Source organism: Chamaea fasciata, unplaced genomic scaffold (genome assembly GCF_029207755.1).
Source record: "Chamaea fasciata isolate MVZ Bird 193981 ecotype frontalis unplaced genomic scaffold, bChaFas1.0.hap1 SCAF_21, whole genome shotgun sequence".
Lineage (NCBI taxonomy): Eukaryota > Metazoa > Chordata > Aves > Passeriformes > Sylviidae > Chamaea > Chamaea fasciata.
This window is the reverse complement of record NW_027094106.1, coordinates 6,027,059-6,046,476: the sequence shown is the minus strand read 5'-3', so window position 1 is coordinate 6,046,476 and position 19,418 is coordinate 6,027,059. Positions and strand designations below refer to the sequence as shown.

At 43.2% G+C, this 19,418-nt stretch overlaps 1 protein-coding gene across 1 annotated transcript; it reads left to right on the top strand.

The window, feature by feature from the left end:
* The first annotated feature begins 2,092 nt into the window (after positions 1-2,092).
* On the top strand, positions 2,093-18,130 carry NCBP3 (nuclear cap binding subunit 3). The gene is made up of 13 exons (XM_066201982.1): positions 2,093-2,251; positions 3,784-3,849; positions 4,585-4,690; positions 5,572-5,697; positions 7,675-7,803; positions 10,045-10,118; positions 10,990-11,098; positions 11,801-11,900; positions 12,206-12,312; positions 13,350-13,635; positions 14,337-14,494; positions 15,684-15,848; positions 16,354-18,130. The coding sequence occupies exons 1-13, from the start codon at positions 2,099-2,101 to the stop codon at positions 16,587-16,589; spliced, it is 1,815 nt and encodes a 604-aa protein (XP_066058079.1). The 5' UTR covers positions 2,093-2,098; the 3' UTR covers positions 16,590-18,130.
* The last annotated feature ends 1,288 nt before the right edge of the window (positions 18,131-19,418 follow it).

The following is a 19,418-nucleotide window of genomic DNA, read 5'->3' as shown; positions in this document are numbered from 1 at the left end:
AGCTGTAGTACAGCAATGTTCTGCCCGAGGTGACATCCAAGGGATGTTAAAACAACATCAGGAAACACCTGGGTTAGCCCGAGGTTCATCTGGTGACAGCAGTGCAAGGTGACCTGGTGTCACATAACCCTGTGCCAACTGCTCCTCGAAGGGTTTGGCTGCTCTAGATCACATGGCAATACTGTGTTCTACTTGGAAAACTAAAACTAAAGAAGTTCCGTCTCTTGGTTTCTTTTCCCTGGGACCTGAAGAAACAGCATTTCTTCCACAGAATTTTTTCCTCTTGCAATCAGTTCAGGCTCAGCTGCTTGCAGGAGGTGCCTGTGTCCTGTTTATCCCTTTCCTTCATCTTGTGTGACCTGGAACCTGGCTTCACACCTGGCTTGGAAGTGTCACCTGTGTCAGAAGTTCCTGCCAGGTGCTGCTGTGGGATGTCAGTGCCAAATGACACTGACTTCACTTCTGGTCAACAGTGACATGAGGCATTGTGTAACCAGCTCTGCCTGAAGACTTGAGAGTAAATAATCTTGGAATGGGTAGAATGATCTCTCAATCCCGCTGGATTTTTTGTAAGGGGAGGAGCCTTTATGCTGTCAGCTGGGAAATGTCTGTGACAAAGTCTAAATTTGAATTTTCCTGGAAAGTACCACCAGTTCAGAAGGAAAGCGATGTGTCACAGGGGATGCACTGGAAGGGGTTTATTTGTAACGTGCAGAAATGAGGAGTGGAACAGCCCAAGCTGGAGGGAAGGGTCCTGCAGCTGGAGAAGTAATAGGAATTCTTAGTGGTGTGATGATAACACACAGCGACAATGGGATGTGGCTGTGTAGCCTGGCAGTTGTGGTGTGAAATAATGATGCCAAGGCAGGAGCAACTCAGCTAGAACAGGGCTCTGGACTGCAGTGTGTGAGGGAATGGAGCTGGTTAGTGTAATTAGGGGAATGAAGAACTTCTCTCATGGGCACTGGTGAAAGCATGTGGTTTATTTAGGCCAAGAGGAGCCAAGGCTGCTCTCCTGGAACAACCTCAACACTCTCTTGGGACAAGAGAAATAACTGAGCCTCAGAACAATGGGACACAACACTGAGTTCAGATAGTTTAAAAAACCCCTTTTTCTGGAAGTACTTAAGTTCTGTGTTTCTCCGTTCTCCGTGTGCCTTTCCCCGGGCCCAGGGGTATGCAAGGACACGGCAGGGCTGCCCTCTCGCCCGCTATAGCTGCGCTCCGCTGTGGCCGTTCTCCACCCCGAGTCCCCGGGCCCTGAACCGGCTCCGTCCGGCCCGGGATGTGCCGGGCTCAGGGTGCGCTGGGCTCGGGGCACGGGATGCGCTGGGGCTCGGGGAGGTTCGGGCGTGCCTTGGATTCGCCTTGTGCTTGGCTCAGGGGGTGCGCTGGGCTCTCGGGGGGTTGCCCTGGCTCTCGGGGATGCGCTGGGCTCTCGCGGGGTGTCCTGGCTCTCGGGGTGCCCTGGCTCTCGGGGGGTGCGCGGGGCTCGGGGTGTCCTGGCTCTCGAGGGGGGTGTCCTGGCTCTCGGGGGGTGCCCTGGCTCTCGGGGGGTGCCGGGCTCGGGGTGCCCTGGCTCTCGAGGGGTGCGCGGGGCTCGGGGTGCCCTGGCTCTCGGGGGGCGCCGGGCTCGGGGTGCCCTGGCTCTCGGGGGGTGCCGGGCTCGGGGTGCCCTGGCTCTCGGGGGGTGCGCCGGGCTCGGGGTGTCCTGGCTCTCGGGGGGTGCCCTGGCTCTCGGGGGGTGCGCCGGGCTCGGGGTGCCCTGACTCTCGGGGGGTGCCAGGTTCGGGGTGCTCTGGCTCTCGGGGGGTGCCGGGCTCGGGGTGCCCTGACTCTCGGGGGGTGCCAGGTTCGGGGTGCCCTGACTCTCGGGGGGTGCCAGGTTCGGGGTGCCCTGGCTCTCGGGGGGTGCCGGGCTCGGGGTGCCCTGGCTCTCGGGGGGCGCGGGGCCGGGCCGCGCTGCGGGCGGCGCTCGGGGCCGCTGCGCTCCGCCCGCCCGGCGCTCCTGGCCGCTCTCCGCGCTCGGAGCCGCCCCGCCGCTCTGTGCCGCGCCGCGCTCGTCTCGCTGGCCGCGCTGGGCGGGCCTGGCGGAGCCATGGCGGCCGTGCGGGGCCTGCGGATCTCGGTGAAGGCGGAGGCGACCGCCACCACGGCGGAGCCGCGCGGCCCCGAGCCCGAGCCCATGGAGGTGGAAGAGGGAGAGCTGGAGACCATCCCCGTGAGGCGCTCGCTGCGGGAGCTCATCCCGGTGAGGGCCGAGAGGGCGAGCAGGGGCTGGGTCCGGCGGCTGGGGGTGTCTGAGAGCTCTCTTGGGGCTTTTGGGGGGGGATTCTTGGGAAAAGCGGGGATGCGGGAGCGGGGATATGGGGGGACTCGGGGGCGAGTCCTAAGGATGTGCTTGGGAAGGAATGGGATAAAGGAGGCGGTGGAGAACAGGATTTGGGGTGCAGTGTTGTGGGTGGGAGAGTGTACAGGGAGTGTTTGATGCCGGCAATACCCGGAGCAGGGAACGGGCTGACCGCGGGATAGCAGAGCTGCGAGCGTGGGCTCTGCTGAGCGGCGTTCGAGGGTTTCCTTCCCGGTGTTTTCCTTCCCTCTTTCACTCTCGCTGATTGTTTCTGTACAAGTTTTACTAGGATAACAGCTGAAAATAGGTCACAGTTCTAAAGTCCTAAGTAGTCTTTCGCTTTCAACACTTGGGTGAAAATTGTTTTGGAAGCTAATCTTTAATTAGCTGGTCTGCCAACGTGCTTGTGCTTCTACCCAACATGTGGCCTGAGAGACAGCACCGTGCTGTACTTCCTCGTGCTCCGTGAGTCAACCTCAGACAGTGGGGGTTTTCAACTTCAAAAATCATGTTTATTTTGCTTTCCTTTCTCTAGTAACTCTGACCATTTGGCAGCATTAGAGGAACTCTGGTGCTGTTACTAAGAAAAGCGGTTGGATTTTTGTGCGTTCTTCCGTATTTCTAAATGGAGACTAAACTATTTCTAGAAATGGTCCTTTAGCCAAAGTAATTATTGCAGCACGGGTGTAAAGAACACGTTTATTCCTAAAGAAAGCAAGAGGTGTTCTTCCAGCTCCAAACTTCTGCCAGTTGAGGGTGTCAGGACGAAGAGGTGCCATTTTATGGATGCAGACAATGGAGGGCGCAGAACAGGGTCACTGATCCAGGGGCTGTGGGGTTTAGTCCCTTTCTGAATTCAGCAGTCCTGATTGATGGACAGGAAACTTGTAATTTTCCCCCCCTCCTCATTCTCCATTTTTAACCTCTCTCAGTATCCAAGCAGTAGTGTTTCACCTTGGTATTTGGAATTTGGGGTTGAAATAATGATAGGAATAAAAAGTTACTTGTTTCGCTGTGGATGTGGCTTGGTGTTCTCACTTTCTGAGATTAAAAGCTGCCAACTGACGTTTCAGCAGTCAGGTATCACTGTTAAATCTGCTCGTGTTTTACAAGAAAATTACACCCAAACCCAAAACTGTGGAAGTCTTACTTGGGACTTTCCTTGTATTGCTGAGAGAGTAACAGCTTAGCAGCAGCTGACATAGAAACTGAATTCTGTAGAAGGAAAGAATTCTTACAGTGAGGGAAGTTTGGTTTAGTTCTTGTGCTTTTACTTTCACTTTCATCAGAGTGCCTCTCTGTCCAGAAATGGAATTTGGATCAAGGAAAAGAGAATCTATTTCTTGTAGAAATATTTCTTCTTCTTTTCTATGTAGCAAGTGTGTTGCTTTCAGTGCTCGTTGAGATTTCATCACCATTTCGCTTTGTTTTAGGACACCAGTAGGAGGTATGAAAACAAAGCTGGAAGTTTCATCACTGGAATAGATGTAACCTCCAAGGTAATTTTTGTGCTATGGCTCTTCAACATTTTGTCATTTTTGCCACTGGAGAGGTGGAACCATTTCATTTCTTTCTTCCCCAACATGCACAAAGGCTTAGCCTGGTATTCAGACCGCTGGCATGAATCAGAATGTGTGTTCCAAAGATCCAGAAACCTGTAGTGTTTCCTAATAAAATCTGGAGAACAAGGAGCTTCTCAGCCGGTTCCCAAAATTGCACAACTTCCAGGCAGGCTGTTGCTCATGAGCTACATAAGAGGAGCCTGAGTTGTCAGTCTAAAAAGTTCTCTGGAGCCAGCTCTCCAGTGTTAAATTCATGCTCAGAGAAACAAATTCACATTTTGTATATATTTAAAAGAACAGGGAAAAAACTCTATCTAATCTTCAAAGATTAATTTTGCCTGTGGTAAAAGGGCTTATTTTAAAAGAGAGATTTTATTTAATATTTGTTAGTAAGGACTAGATAATGTTCCTGTTCCATAATGGAGTCTGTGTTGTCCCAGACACCTTGTATTCCATGCATCCTGATTCCCACTGCTGGACCTACACAAAAACTGTTCTGTGGCCCAGAAATATTTTAGTGAACTACTACATTCTGAAACCTGCAACTCTCTCCAGAATGAATAAAATCTCTACTACAAATTGTTGCTGTCTGGGAGATTTTAAGTGTCCTCAGTGCAGTTTGTTGAGGGTGCTGCTGATTCCTGTTTGAGTGCACTGTGTTGTGTTTTGCAGGAAGCAATTGAGAAGAAGGAGCAAAGAGCCAAACGCTTCCATTTTCGGGCTGAGGTGAATCTGGCCCAGAGGAACGTGGCCCTGGACCGGGACATGATGAAGAAAGGTACGAGTTCATCCAGCAGTCAGGAAAAAAGATCCCTTTAGTTACTTCCTCTCAGTGTCTTGACTTGATTTATCCTGCAATATTCTCTGCATTCCCAGAGGTTTTGCCAGTTTACTGCCAAAAGGAATCACTTTGGGTTTTTTCATTTGCACATCGTTATTTTTTTAAGCTACGTGACACTTGCCAGTTCACTCCTTGTTTCACCAACCCCAGCACAAAGACAACATTTTTTGTGTGCCTTATTCACTAGTGTTGCATGCCCAGGATTCACCCTCTGGATCAGTGCTGCTTTAAGAATCTTTTGTGAAAACCCTGGAGCGCTGTGTGGGTACACGTGGAGGACTCTGTGTCCTGTGCATGGGGAGATCAGACTCTGTGCTGTACACACAGTGAGGCTGCACTGATGGCAAGCTGGAACAGAAGCCAGGAGATGTGTGCACAACAGATTGGTGCTTTTGGCACCCAGTTAGTTCTCAAGGCTTTGTTTTTCCAACTGGCAGCTTGGACCTGCTAAGCTGTGGCCTGGAACAGCTCCCCATCAGGTGATACAAGTGGAAGTGCTTTGTGCAGGGCTTTGTTTTGTTCTGGCTCTTTAGTACTTAATGATAGCACTTTGGCAGTGCTCTAAGAGAAAAAAAAAAAAATGTTTTTCAAGCTGTTTGGTTGCAGTGCAGTCTCTGTATCTACCAGTGCTTGTAACCTCTTTTAATTCTCGATTTATTGAAGTTTTGCATTGTGAAAGAATCAATTAAGTTATGGTCTGTGTCATGCTTCAATTAGTTCTTCTTTAGTTTATTTAAAGTATTGGCTTTATAAACTCATATGGTACTAATCTGAAAGCTTGGAATAAGTACCAGTTTTGTGTCTTTTCCTCCCTATAGCAATACCTAAAGTAAGATTGGACACCATTTACATTTGTGGAGTGGATGAGATGAGTACCCAGGACATCTTTGCCTATTTCAAAGAGTATCCTCCTGCTCATATTGAGTGGCTGGATGACACCTCATGTAAGTAAACAGACTATTTGTAATGCTTACTCTTTTTTTTTTTCTTTTTTTAAGCCTGGTCACAGCTGTATCTCTCAGGGGAAAAATAAAAAGGCCTAAAATATATGCTGCTTCCATCTTGACATAATTAATATATCTGAGAGAGGGTGATTGAACTGTGCAGTTGGGCAGGTTGGGATGGTTTTGTGTGGAGGAGGAGGAGGAGGAGGAGGAGATTTGTTGCCATATTTGTGTAGTGCGTGCTCCAGGAGAAATGGGTGGGTGGAAGGAGGTGGCAGCTGGGTGTGATTTCCATAGGTTGGAAAAGGAATGTGGGTACACATGGTAAGGGCTGTTTTGGGGAGTGAGATCAGCAAGATCAAAGGTGGGGGAGAGCTGTGCTTTCCTCACTGCCACTGAAGGCTGTTGAAGAGTTTTTTGCTACAGTTGAGTGGTGGATTATGGAACAGGAGTACTGGGAGATTGTCATGTGGCTACAAACCTTGTGCCTGAAATAATAGAAGAAGAAATAGGAGCCCAGTGCAAGTTTTCCAGACAGCTGGAAACTTACTAACAAGCATGGCTAAAAGCTGAAAATCAGTAGCTTCATTCTCTGGGGTGACCCTGAAGAAATTCTGTTCCAGTGCAAGACAAAATAGATGGTGTTCTACAAAACACTGGTGACCTTGAAGTCACTGTATGTGACAGCTTGAAGTACTGCACAGGCTGATAGAAAATGTGAAACCTAATGAGCCCTGGGTGGATAATTACAGTACAGAGCTGCTGGATGGACCTGTGCTGATGCATGAGCTTGGAAATGGACAGCTTAACTCTATCCCAGGCTTCATTTCTGAGATTGTGTGTTTTCTTAAATGCTACATTAGTAAATTAATGTGAAAATTAAGGCTTCAGTGTTGTAACAATACCCAGTTATAGTTTTACACGTCTATTTTAATGGGGAATTTTCATGCTGTCTCTGAGCTATACTCTGTGAAAATACCAAGAAAAAGCTTTTTATTTTCAGCACAGATTTGCATCATGGCAAAAACTTCAGTGTTCCCATCTGAATTACATCTTAAGGTGACTTAGTGCAAAGGTGGATTTAGTGTTCTGTGCTTCAAACTGTTGGACGTGAAGTGGTGAAGCTTTTGGAAATTTGGAGATGGGAAGATGAGGCAGGCTGAAAAAAATGGTTAATAAATCTACAATCATTGAAGTTAATATCTGGATGTTCTTCACCTTGTAATTCTTGTCTGAGTAATTTAAGTGAAATTTGGGTCACTGTACAGTTTTCTTAATATCTGAATCCACCCTGCTTAACAGCAGAACAGAGACATTTGTTGCTGTATTTGTACCAAGTGCAGAAAGCTTTTGTTCAAATCCTGTTTCTAAGCAGTTTTAGTTCTTTCAGCATCTATGAAATGCTTTTAATTGGCCTAGTAAGTTGTATTTTAGTACCATCTGCTGACACTTAAGGCACATCCTGAATGATATTGTGAACCTGTGTACTCTACAATCTGTGCAAAGTGCTTGAGCAGTCTCCTATTTCCCCCTATTTTCCTGCTTTTTGGAAAAGATTAACAGAATTCTGCAGTAAAGTCCAAGGTTCTGCTAAGCTGCCAAAGGGGAAAAAGATCCAGGCTTCATTCCTGCCCCCTGCTGCTCCCTTTATCACATTTGTTTGGGAACACATGGATCCACTGACCCCGTTCCAGTGCCCTGATTTGCTGTTTTCAGGAAGCCTCTCAAATCTATGCTTGTGCATTTCAGTGATTTTGGGGTTTTGATCAGCTCCTGTGTTTTGTAACAAGCTGAAAAATGTGTGTCCTCCAGCTTATCAGCTGTGTTAAAGAATATCACTTTCCCTGCAAGAGATCTGATGGCTTTTCTGTCATTTCTGAATTTTTTGGTCATTAATTTCTTTCCAGCAAGGCAGGGGAGATGTGACTGCTTGATGACACCAACTGCATTTGGGTTTTGTGTTTCTATTTGTCCCAGGTAATGTGGTCTGGCTTGATGAAGTGACAGCAACACGGGCTCTAATAAATATGAGCTCCCTGCCTGATCAGGAGAAAACAAAGAGCAGAGAGAACAACAAGGAGAAGACAGCTGAAAAAACCAAGAAAGGTAGATTGAGATATGCAAACACAGCCATCATCTCATTAAATCAACGAAACTTTAAACTTGTGCTGGGGCATTGCATAACCTAAATTACTGAAGGAGCTTCTATCATATAGTTGCAGGTAAATGTATTCTGCCACTTTAAAAAAGGCTTTCATCTTGGAAACCTTTTGAAGAAGCTGCTTCTTAAAAGGTGGGTTGGAGCTAGACCAAAAGCAGTAATTCAGTCGATACTAAACGTGTTAGATGAGGGTGATACTGAGAGCTGGTATTTATAGTGGGACACATGCACAGAAATAGCTCTGTGTGATGTGCCTACAAAGGCAGGCAAAGCAAAAAAGGCAGGTGTGAGAAAATGGCCTATTTTTGAAATACCACAGCTAATTCCCCTTTTTTGATGCACCATCAGCCTTCAAGTATATCCCTCACAGCAGCGTGACAGTGCATCACTTCACCAGGGTGTGTATCAGCTCTAAATTTGGCTGTTAGCCTTTTAAGAAAGAAGTTATTAAAGGGTTGGTTATAAAAGAGCAGAGCAGCAAAAGTACATCTCAGTGTCGTGATCAGTCTGGTACCAAGACTGCCTTGGTTGTAAATTTATTTTCCTTTATGTGGGGAAGTTCAAAAGCACCATTTTGCAACGTGAGGGCAGTTTTGCTCTTAGGCTGCTGTGAGTGCCGTGGTTGAAGGTGCTCTATCACAGGATACAGAGAAAAAAAAATGTTATGTTTATTAAATTTTTCATAGATTTTGCTTAAAAATGCTGTATATGACCTAAATGAAAGTAGCCAATCTCTCTCAGTTAGATATCTGCAGTGCTTGCAAATTTCTGGGAAATTTGGTGTTTAAGGCTTTGTCAAACATGGATTCTTCTAATTCACCCCCTTTTCCTGCTGCTTTTCTCCACAAAGCAGTGGCTCCTCAGCCATCCACATGACTTTAATTTTGGCCAAATGTTGATAAAGCTTCAAGTAAGACTTGTTATGAAATTTTTGGAGATTAGGGACATTGCTCAAATGGAGCATAAACATACATATTTAATCCTGCTTGCTATGAATTGCACATTATATTATCATTACACTCCATCTGAAAACAAGAGCTGTCATCTGAAATTACTCCTGTTCCTCTGGAAAAGTGGGATATTAGAGAAAGTACAGGCTGTTCAATTACATCCTAAGGTGTGAGATCCATACAGATACCCTGGAGTCATCTGGCTCAGTTACATTCCTTTTTTTAGATGGGAATTTCAGAGCTGTTAAGACATTTAGGGAAGCAAAAGATTGGTCTGTGCTATGAGAAACTTCTCATTTGTGAGGGAGAAAAATGCATGAAAACTCTCCCTGATGGAACTTAATTATTCTGGTTTGAATTTTGGTAATTTGTTTACTTAAATTCTCTCTTTGGTTTCAGTTCGGTTAATTATGCTTTTTTGTTTTCACTCAGGAGTATTTTTGAACAGCTGCCACTCTCTGTTTTAAGTTTTTAAGTCTATTGTTGGATGAGATTTAAGATAAGGAACTCTGAAATATAAAGGAGAGGTTTTTTAAGCTTATGAAGTACTTTGAGATCTTTGCAAGTTATATTAGTATATCAGACTTCATAGCTGTCCACAGTCATTACTTCTTTACAGTATTTTATTTCATGGGGACTTTGGAGAAAAAAATCAGCAGGAATTTTCTTACACTGAGCTAAAAAGAGCTGAAAAATCAAAGCAGCTCACAATTTTAGCAGTTCTGGAAGCATGCACTTCTTTTTTAGTTATTTCACAGCAAAATTAAGTCACTAAGGTTGTTTTTTTCTTTTTACTGCTCTCTCTCTCTCTAAGCTTTTGATTAATAACCTGTTTTACACTGTTAGTATTGGATATTTTTAGGCATTTGAAAAGGAGATGGCAGGAAAGGCTTTTATGTGCCTTTAGTGCCTTGGCCTTGCTGATCTCTGATTTTGAACACACTAAATCCTGACAGGCAGTGCACTTTCATTTGCTTTCATAGAATTAAATTAATGATGCACATGTGCTGCTGCAGGCACAGGGCTCTGAATTTCACTGTGCTCCACTTTTCCATAGGCATTCACTGCTTTGATTATTCCTTAGGCTGCTCAGGAGAAAGGAAAACACCTTCAGGCTGATCTCAGACAATGTAGGTAATCATAAATCAAATGAGGCTGACACACTAAAATGGAACTTGGTTTTGTTTTTTGTTTTGTTTTTTTTTTTTTTTTCTTTTCCCCAATTATTTTCCTTAGAAAAACAGGAGGAAAGCTCTGATGATGAGACAGAAGAAGGCGAGGTTGAGGATGACAATCCCAGTGATGTGGAGGTCAGTACACAGGGGAAGTGGAAACTCTGCTATGGAAGTTTTGCTCTGGCTGCTGAGAAGTTTTCACGGCATTTTTAGGTTTCTATTTGCAATTCACAATTTAATTACCAAAATAAATTAGGTGGGGAGTGAGAGGGAGTGCAGGTGGTGATAATCCCAGTGTAAAGTGCTTTGTGAAAATAGATTTTGGAGAGTTTAACAGTGAGCCTGGCTTCTCTTTTCTGCTGAGAGGAGGCAATGAAAGAACAATGATGGAAGGCAGTGACCTTTCAGCAGGAAAAAATGCTTAGAGCCCAGTGGGATTTAGGCTACCCATGGATCTGTGGGAATCAGCGCACACAGTGATGTCCTGGCAGCAATTTAATCTTCACTGGCCGAGTGTATAATAGGTGTGATTAGGATTTCCTTTAGGAATGGCTCAGTGAACACTTCTACATCATGGAAATCTGAATTTGAGTTTCCATAAAGCAGCTATAAATGAAAAAGAAAGGTTTTTAATCATTGTGTAAAGGCATGAGAACCTGTTAATAAAATAATTTAGATATGGAACAGGGAAAAAATGTTTTTCAGCGTCCTAGTTGTGCTATTCATTTTCTGTATTTCAGTCAGTAATATGGAGTCATTTGACAATCCTAGATTTAATAACCTGAGTTAATGTTACGGAGCAAGAGAAGGACGTATTTTAAATTTTCAGGGCAATTTACATTAAAAATTAACATCAGCTTGTCAAGAAATAAAAGCAGAATTCATTTGAACATCATTTGAAAAGTGACTCTCTTCATAACCACTTTATTGCTTCTCTGTAAGCAACCCATTTTTGTTCAACAGTCATTTGATTTTTGAGTCCAAAATACCTTTTTTGCCCCCAAAGTTGGATGCCCTCTCCCAAGTAGAAGAGGATTCTCTCCTGCGTAATGACCTTCGCCCTGCCAATAAACTGGCTAAAGGAAACAAGCTCTTCATGAGATTTGCTACTAAAGGTAAATGACCACCTTAACAAGCACCCTTTTCTTTTTTGACTAGTTGATGACTCAAAGTGCCTATTTCTTATCTAAAAGTGTGGGGGGTTTTTTGTTTTTGTCTTTGTTTTTTTTTGCTTATTGTTAGGTGTTAAGATTTTGCCATAAATCTGCATTTTCTTGTGTCAATTACATCCAGTTCAAGTTGTATGAAAATTACTGTTCCTTAGGCTCAGGGCATTCTGCCCAATTCCATGGAATAGGTTTTATGATGCCTTTTTCCAGAAGTAAATTGCACATTTTATAAATATGGATATAATTTGAGATGGAGATAATTTGGATTAGTAAAAATTATTGCTAAATACTCATTTTATTTATGAATAAAATGAAGATCCATGTAATTTCTGGACCGTGCAGGAAGTGGCACAATCATTAATAAAAGAAAGGTGATGAGGAAGGTGAGTGGAAACTCCAGCAATGACAAGCTGATCTGTAGAAACCCAGTCTCCCTGGAATTAAATTTCTAGACACAAATAAAGCTGTGGTGGTAGGAGAAATTCCAGAGGTGTAAGCAAAATTGAATCCTTCATGGAGGAGGGTGAAGTAATTCTGATTTTAAGGCACACTCAGTCTCACTCTCTTTGAATGGTTATTTGTTTTTATGCTGTTCTGTAAATTATACTCCAAGAGGGAAAAAATTCCAATAATTTATATTTTTCGCAGATGACAAAAAGGAGCTGGGAGCTGCAAGGAGAAGCCAGTATTACATGAAATACGGCAATCCAAATTACGGAGGCATGAAAGGAATTCTTAGCAATTCTTGGTGAGTGTTGGACAGAGGAATTGGAACATTGCAGGTAATTAGACCAGCTAATCTAAAACTGTTTTAATTTGTGGATTTTCTATTTAGTTTATGTAGATGCTTCAGTGTAGCTAATAGTTTTGCAGTGCAAGTGTGAATTACAAGGAGAGAATTTTCTCATAAAAATAAAGTTGATATTCAAACCATTCAGGCCAGCTCTGACATAAATGTCTGCTGTTAAAGTAGGTGATAATTGCATATCCTTCATCCAGGATTTAGGGCTTAATGAATGAGCCGGGCATGTCATCCTCTCTCTGGTTTTTCAGGAAGAGGAGGTACCATTCCCGCCGGATCCACCGCGATGTGATCAAGAAGAGAACGTTGATTGGGGACGATGTGGGCTTGACTCCTCCCTACAAACATCGGCACTCAGGTATTGGGGGCACTGGGACAGCCCTCTGGGGACACTGGGACAACCCTGGAGGGCTGGGCAGGATCTGGAGCAGTGCCTCACCAATCCCATGGGATGTGTGGAAGTCGTCTTAAAAAAATAAATCTGAATCCTGTTTTAAGAGTTTGCAGGAAATTCCTGAGGCAGAAGCTTCGTTCTGCTCGTAGCTGCTGCTTTTTATGTGACCTTTTTCCTTTGACAAATTTAGGGCGTGGGGACTGTGGCATCAAAGGCCAAAAGAAGGGGTGAATGACTTTTTCAGCCTCCTTGGCAATTTGTCACACTTGCTAAGTCAATTCTCCCAGTCTATAAAAAGCAATCTCTAAATCCAGAACAATAGAGATGAGAAAATTCTGTTAATTAGGCTTGAATATCTTCATCTGCTGCCTAAGGTAGAAGAATAACGGGTGTAAAAATCTGACATGAGACAAGTACAGTGTGATTGGCCTGTTAAAAATACAGCCACGAATGTGTCAAATCTCACGGAAGATTTTCCATGTTGGTCATGTAGTGCTGTCTGAAGAGCTGTCTCAATGCTGGTGATGACTAAATTGAAGCTGTTTCTATTTAAATCAGTGTCTGTGATGAATTCGTAATAATGGCACCTGTGTTCTTTTTGGCATTGCTGCTTGCAGGACTTGAAAGGATTTTTGCAGAGCCAGCAGCTGGCACGTTAAGCCCTGTAAGATCCTGCTTAGCTCAGGAAGAAAGAACTTCACCTTCTACAAGAGGCAGTTGTACTTTAATTACTCTGTCCACCTTTGTGCTTGGCCAGGCCTCTGAGGAAGTGAACACCAGGGACTTTTTGTCCTGTGGCAGTTTAATTCCACTTATTGATTCCACTTAAAATGTTTGGCAGAATAGTCTCTCTCTTTAAGAAGAGAGAACTAAAAGAACTACAGACTCACCTATAGGAGATCATTAATTACAGCGAGGTGATTTTCCTTTTGGTTTGGTTTTCGAGTCCTCTCTAGAGACGCTGAAATCCAGTTGATGGGAATGAGTTTGCTTTGCTGCAGGCTTGGTAAACGTTCCAGAGGAGCCCATTGAGGAGGAAGAGGAGGAGGAGGAGGATCAGGACATGGATGAAGATGACAGAGTGGTGGTGGAGTACCGGGATGAGCTGCAGGCTTTCCGGCAGTCGCGGGAGCGCAGCGCCGCGAGGAGATCCAGCGCCAGCGCCTCCGACTCGGATGAGATGGACTATGACCTGGAGCTGAAAATGATCTCCACCCCCTCGCCCAAGAAAAGCATGAAGATGACCATGTATGCAGATGAGGTGGAGTCACAGCTGAAAAATATTAGGTAAAAGTTTTTTAGTCTTTAAAAGCAGCAGTGAAGAGGCATTTCTGGGTTTTAGTGACTCTCTTCAAGCTTTGACAGCTCTAACTTGAAACTATTCTTCAGTTCTTAATCTAATTTTGTAGTAGATATTCTAAAAAGAAATACAGAAACTAGCCTTTTAATAGAATTAACCTTTTTTAAATACATCTTCTTCTGCAGATCTCTCTATCCTTGCTTATTAATAACAATGAAACTCGAAGTAGAATCAAGAGAAATTTATGCAAACAACCTCAATTAACAGGGAAAAAGAACTCTTTCTGTTTTGTCTTTGACCCTTGCTCTTTATCTCAGAAAGAAAAATAGCCTTCAATTGTTGATGATAAAAAGGAATTTATGTTCATTATGGGCTTACTAACCAAAGCTGTACATATTGTAGATGAATAGAATAATTTTAACATGTATCCCTTCAGTAGGGTGCTTATACTCATTATAGTGTCAACAATTTTGAGGCTGCCTTGAAATGGGTACTGAGGTATTCATGGAATTACTGTTACATTTAGGATTCTGGCTTGAACAGCTTCTAAGCATTGTTTTTACTTCTTCTCAGCAGAGAAATCCTGATATTATTATTTTCTGTGATGTAATTTTCCATATAAAAAGACTTAAGAACTATACTAGATTGGATTTTATTTAGAGGACATCATATTTATGATTTTTTTTAGGAATTCCATGCGAGCGGATAGCATAGCCAGCAGCAACATCAAAAACAGGATTGGCAGCAAAGGATCCTTGGAGAAAGTTGCAGATGTGAGGCTGCTGTTGGAAGAGAAACGTCAGAATAACTCTGGGCCAAGGCAGCCAAACAGCACTGTCAAATCAGGTAATTTTGTCACTCATTGCTGGCCAGAATTGTCCCTGAAATAAACTTATTTCACACGTGTGCTTCACTGCAGATAAACCCTGCACTCACACAGTTTGTCCTCACTAAGAGATCGAGTTGTGAATCACTTTGGGGAAAAAATCAAGTCCACTTTAGTGAAAGCTTTTTTAGTGTTGTTGATTTCCATCCATTTTCTTTGCCTGTGCCAATTTCCCCCCACTTTGTCCTTTTTGATTTGCTCCCTCCTTGAGGCAGAGATTCTCTGCAGCTGAGAAACAGCACACAGGGAAGGTCGTGCACAAAACCCAATGTGAAACACTGACTACACTTAAAAGTGCACATAAAAATGTGTGTTACATGAAGATGGGTGTTTTTGCATTTGGCAGGATTTATTTCTGAGCTTAAACAACTTATTTCTTTGACTTAAACGTGTAATTTTAGCTACTTCTCACATATGTAATGTTTATCTGACTGATAAGTGAAAATTATCTTTTTGTATCAATGAAATGTCAAAATTACATTTGTATACATTACCCCTCCTGCCCATTTTGGCCCTCTGACAAGTTGGCACATCGTCCTAAAATTCCCTTTGCCTATTTTTGTCTGGACCCCCTGAACAATTTGGAATATCCAGCTAAGCCAGGCAAACTTCAGAATACAAAATTCACCTCAAGGGTTTAAGTATTAATATCTTCAGTATTCTTTTTATTTTATTCTGCCAAATACTAAGCAGTGGTAGAATTCTAAATCAAGGTATCTGCTACCTGAAAAGAACTGTTGAAGGCAGACCAGTTTTCATGGAATTTTACCTCCTGCTGGATATTTACACTCTGCTGCTACACCAGAAAAGCAGCAGACCATGGGATAACTTAGGTTTTTATCTTTTCGACAGAGCACAACTTGAAAAAAATGAAATGTCAAATTTATTGCCAAAACTGAAACGAAATCTAGCTAAATTGTATTGCAGGAATTGCCAGGAAATCTGGGTATGAAAGACTTAAAAGACCAAAGAAAAGATAAAAACAGAGAATCTGTATAGTTCCAATAGTGAATGATCATAAACTGAGCTGGCAAGCTGGCAGAGGTAGAGTAAATGCAACAGGACAGATACAGAGATACATACTTTTTTTTTTTTTTTTCTTTTTTTTCTTTTTTTTTCTGTCATTATAATCACTGAAAATATTGCCAGATGTGAGGCAGAGACTGGGAAAAAGGCCACACTCTCCAGAAATCAAAGCTCCAAGCAGTACCTGTGCTCCTCGTCGAGAACCAATCTCAGATGTGCACAGCAGGCTGGGAATCCCCAAACAAGATGTAAAAGGCCTCTACTCTGACACCAGAGAGAAGAAATCAGGTTAGTACTGTGCAGAAAATGTTCTGCTGCAGTTCCTTTGGTTTTGGAGTCTAAGAGAAATTCTAGCAGAAAGCCATGAAGGGGTGAAGCTGAACAAAATTCGGGATAAATTAGCAAATCTATGTTCAGAGCTTTGAAATCTAAATACATGTAGGGAGGAGCTGGGGGGTTTTGGGAGCAGGATTTTTATGGAGGTGTGCTGAAGATCAAGGACTGCTTTCAAACTGTGGGCAGCAAAACAAGTGTCAGGAATGCAGGGGCACTTCAGGTGTGAAATAAACATCCTCTGCAAATGGGGAACAGAGAACAAGGCTGCCCACAGCCTCCTGCAGGTTAATTTCAATTACTCTTCAAAGCATAATCAGTTCCATGCCAAGTATTAGGGTGGGAGGAGTATGAAGGGTTTGAAGGGTGGCAGTGAGTTTAAGAATTGGTTCCTTGACTTCTTCCTCTCAGTCCTGTCTGTTTTGGGGTTTTTTTAAATGTTTGTTTTTCATCTGCTTAGGTAATTTATGGACCAGATTGGGGTCTGCTCCAAAGACACAGGAAAAGACTCCAGAGAAAGCTGAAAACTCTGTGGCATCTCCAGAGGAAGATGACTCTGAGCTGCAGAGGGTTTGGGGTGCTCTCATTAAGGAAAAAGAACAATCCAGGCAAAAAAAGAGTCGCTTGGATCATTTACCCTCCCTACAAATCGAGATCAGCCGGGAAAGCAGCTCCGGCTCAGACTCTGAATCATGACTGTTCCACAGCCTCACCCTCCAGGTGGTGACTCTGCAGGATCCCCTCTGCCCAAGAGCTGGACACTGGCAAAGACTGCAGTGAAGGTTCCAGAAGTCTCTCTGTTCCTTTTCTACAACAGGAGAGGCACAAACCACTTGAAACCTAAAGCAAAGACGTTTGTCTGGAGTCTGTGGCTGGCCCTGTGCTCTGTAGGGCATTGTCATCTCTGTGTATGACAGCAAACCTGTAGTGAATTGTAGCAAAACATTTTCTCCCCTGAGCTTTGAACTTAAAAGATGAGGCAGAAATGCTCTGTATTTTTAAGGAGACCTTTTCTGCTGTCGATATTTTCATCATGGAGGCTTTTAACAAAATGTTTTACACTCTTCATCCAAAGAACAGGGCATTTCATTATCCAGATCATTGCTTTGCCCTTCTGGCTCTTAGCAGCACCTTTCCTTTCCTCTTGAAGTAATAACAGTAAAGCTTCCTGGGTGGGCAGCCAGCAAGGATAAAGCATGAAGGGATTGATTATCACATTCCCTTCCTCCAACACACTGAATGTAAACCCAAGTTACACATTTTAATACATTTAAATTCCATGTAGTGTTATCCCAGTGGCACCACCAGAATCCAAGAAATGCTGTTCATTTATTTTGGTGATGCCACATTCTGCTGTAGCAGGGATTGAGATGTTCAGGACTGCCAAGGTCGATGTTTGACAGTTGTGTAAAACCCTGAGAGTTTAGAGTGGGTTTTTTTTTTGCTGTTGTTCCATGAGGAGACATTATATTCCTTTCATTCCACCTGGACTATGTCCCGAAGCAATCCAACAGCTGGAAAGCATTTTTATATTTGTGAGAACCTTGCTGTTGGCCACGGTGAAAACTCTGCTGGTGTTCTCTATCTATATAGAAGTGAAAGAGAAAAGGAAAACTTTAGGATCACTGTCTCCTGTCAGCATTTTTGGATGTTCTTCCTGTATAGTACACGTGGATGTGGACATGGGTGATTGTTCCATTCAGCTTTTTTACCTGCACATTTTCACCCCTCCCTGGGTAGGACAAGGGTTTGATCAGTGTGCAACTGCTATTTTTTATTTTTTTCATGTTGCCAGTAATTCTGAGTGAGGAATAACGCAGCACATCACGTTCAGGTAAACAACAGGTAGCAAAACCATTTTAATAGTCTGAAATCTGTTTGCATTGTCCCTGTTCCTTGATTCTGTCAGTCCAGAATACCTGTGAACTTTTCTTCCTATTTCTGCTTTTTTAACAAGCAAATACTCCTTTTTTTTTCCCGTTTCTGTACTAAGTTGAAGTAGGTTTGAGGTTTCAGCAAGGAATCTGCAAGATTAACTTTTTTTATGCTTTATGATGTGTGAGGATAGCAGCATGTAAAATGAAAGGTCAGATGACAGGCACAGTGACTGGAGGGGCAATCTGGGGGCTGGCCGGGCTTCAAGCCTTACTCTTTCCTTGTTTTGTGACACTCATCCTTGATTTTATATTTAATTATTGAATATATAAATGTCTCATAAAAGTACTGTTGACAGAAAACGCCTGCAATGTCTGATCACTGTAATAACTCATTTGAAACGTGTGCTTTCATTGGTATCCTCTTCCCAAGCTTTCCCAGAGAATCACACCCACCTCTCCAGATCCTGATAAAGTTTATTTAACCCGTGTCTTTTTGCCAGTAAACCTTTGTGTTGTGTCACTGCTTTGAATCCACTGGGACCTTTCCTTTTCCTGAATCAATCACCAAAGCTCCTGGATTACTGGGAACTCCCGTGTGGTGTTTCCATGTCAGTATTCCTAATTTAACCCTGCTGAACGATAAACTAATGGGAATAGAGGATCTCCTTAGCTGATCTAAACGATGTGTGAAATCAAGCAGAGGCCTGTGTTTCAGGAAAAGGCACCTTTAACTCTGCTGCTGCCTTCCAGGTTGTCAGAAGTACACCTTAAAAATTCCCCCACAATGCTCAGGACTGTGGTTTTATGGTTTGGGGGGTTATGTGGGATACTGAACCCACAGGAGCTTAGCTGCAAGAAAAATCGAGGTTTATTGTTGGTAGAGAGGGTTTTGTAATTGTGTGTGCCTGGTTTGGCTTTTTTTACGGTTTACAGAGAAGCCTTGAAGTGTGCTGGTATCAGGAATTCTTTCCAGCTTTGGGTTTCCTTAGTTACCTGAGCAAGAAGTGCTGGGATTTGGGAATTAAAAACGAACTCGGAATTCAAAGTCAATGTTTTTTCCTCAACATTTTAACTTCCATCTATTTGATCGAGAGATTGCAAAGAGAATTTTGTTCTAAGTCCATTTCTCTGTGTTCAGCTGTGCAGTCCTTAGCTAACGTGTTCTTGATTTTTTTTTTTAACCGGTCTCCCAGCTATCATCACCTACAAGAATGTGATGCAGAAATTGATGTTTGACAGGGAGACAGGACCTGTGTATTTCACTGTGTTCATGCTTAAAATTGCAAAAAAAGGAGAATGTTGGCTTTGGCTCTTGCTGGAGAATCTGTGCCTCAGAGGAATAGACTGAATTTTAGGTGATTTGTTACAGCACCACACTAGTCCTTCTTGTAGGAAGTTTTAGAAAAGGTGGGTTTTTGATAAATAGTTCTTCAGGCTGACTGAACACGTGGTGTTGAGGGTGAAGTTATAAAGCAAAGGTGGCTTTGTGTTTCTTTTTAAAGCAATGCATTTACCAGGGAAAAGGAAACCGAAACACCCCTGTTTTCAGTTCAAGATGACACAGCGTGAAAAGAATGGCACTTATATTTAAAAACCAGCTGTTCCGTTCTAAATAAAAGTGGCCTGAAATCACTCCGACCTCTCCAGT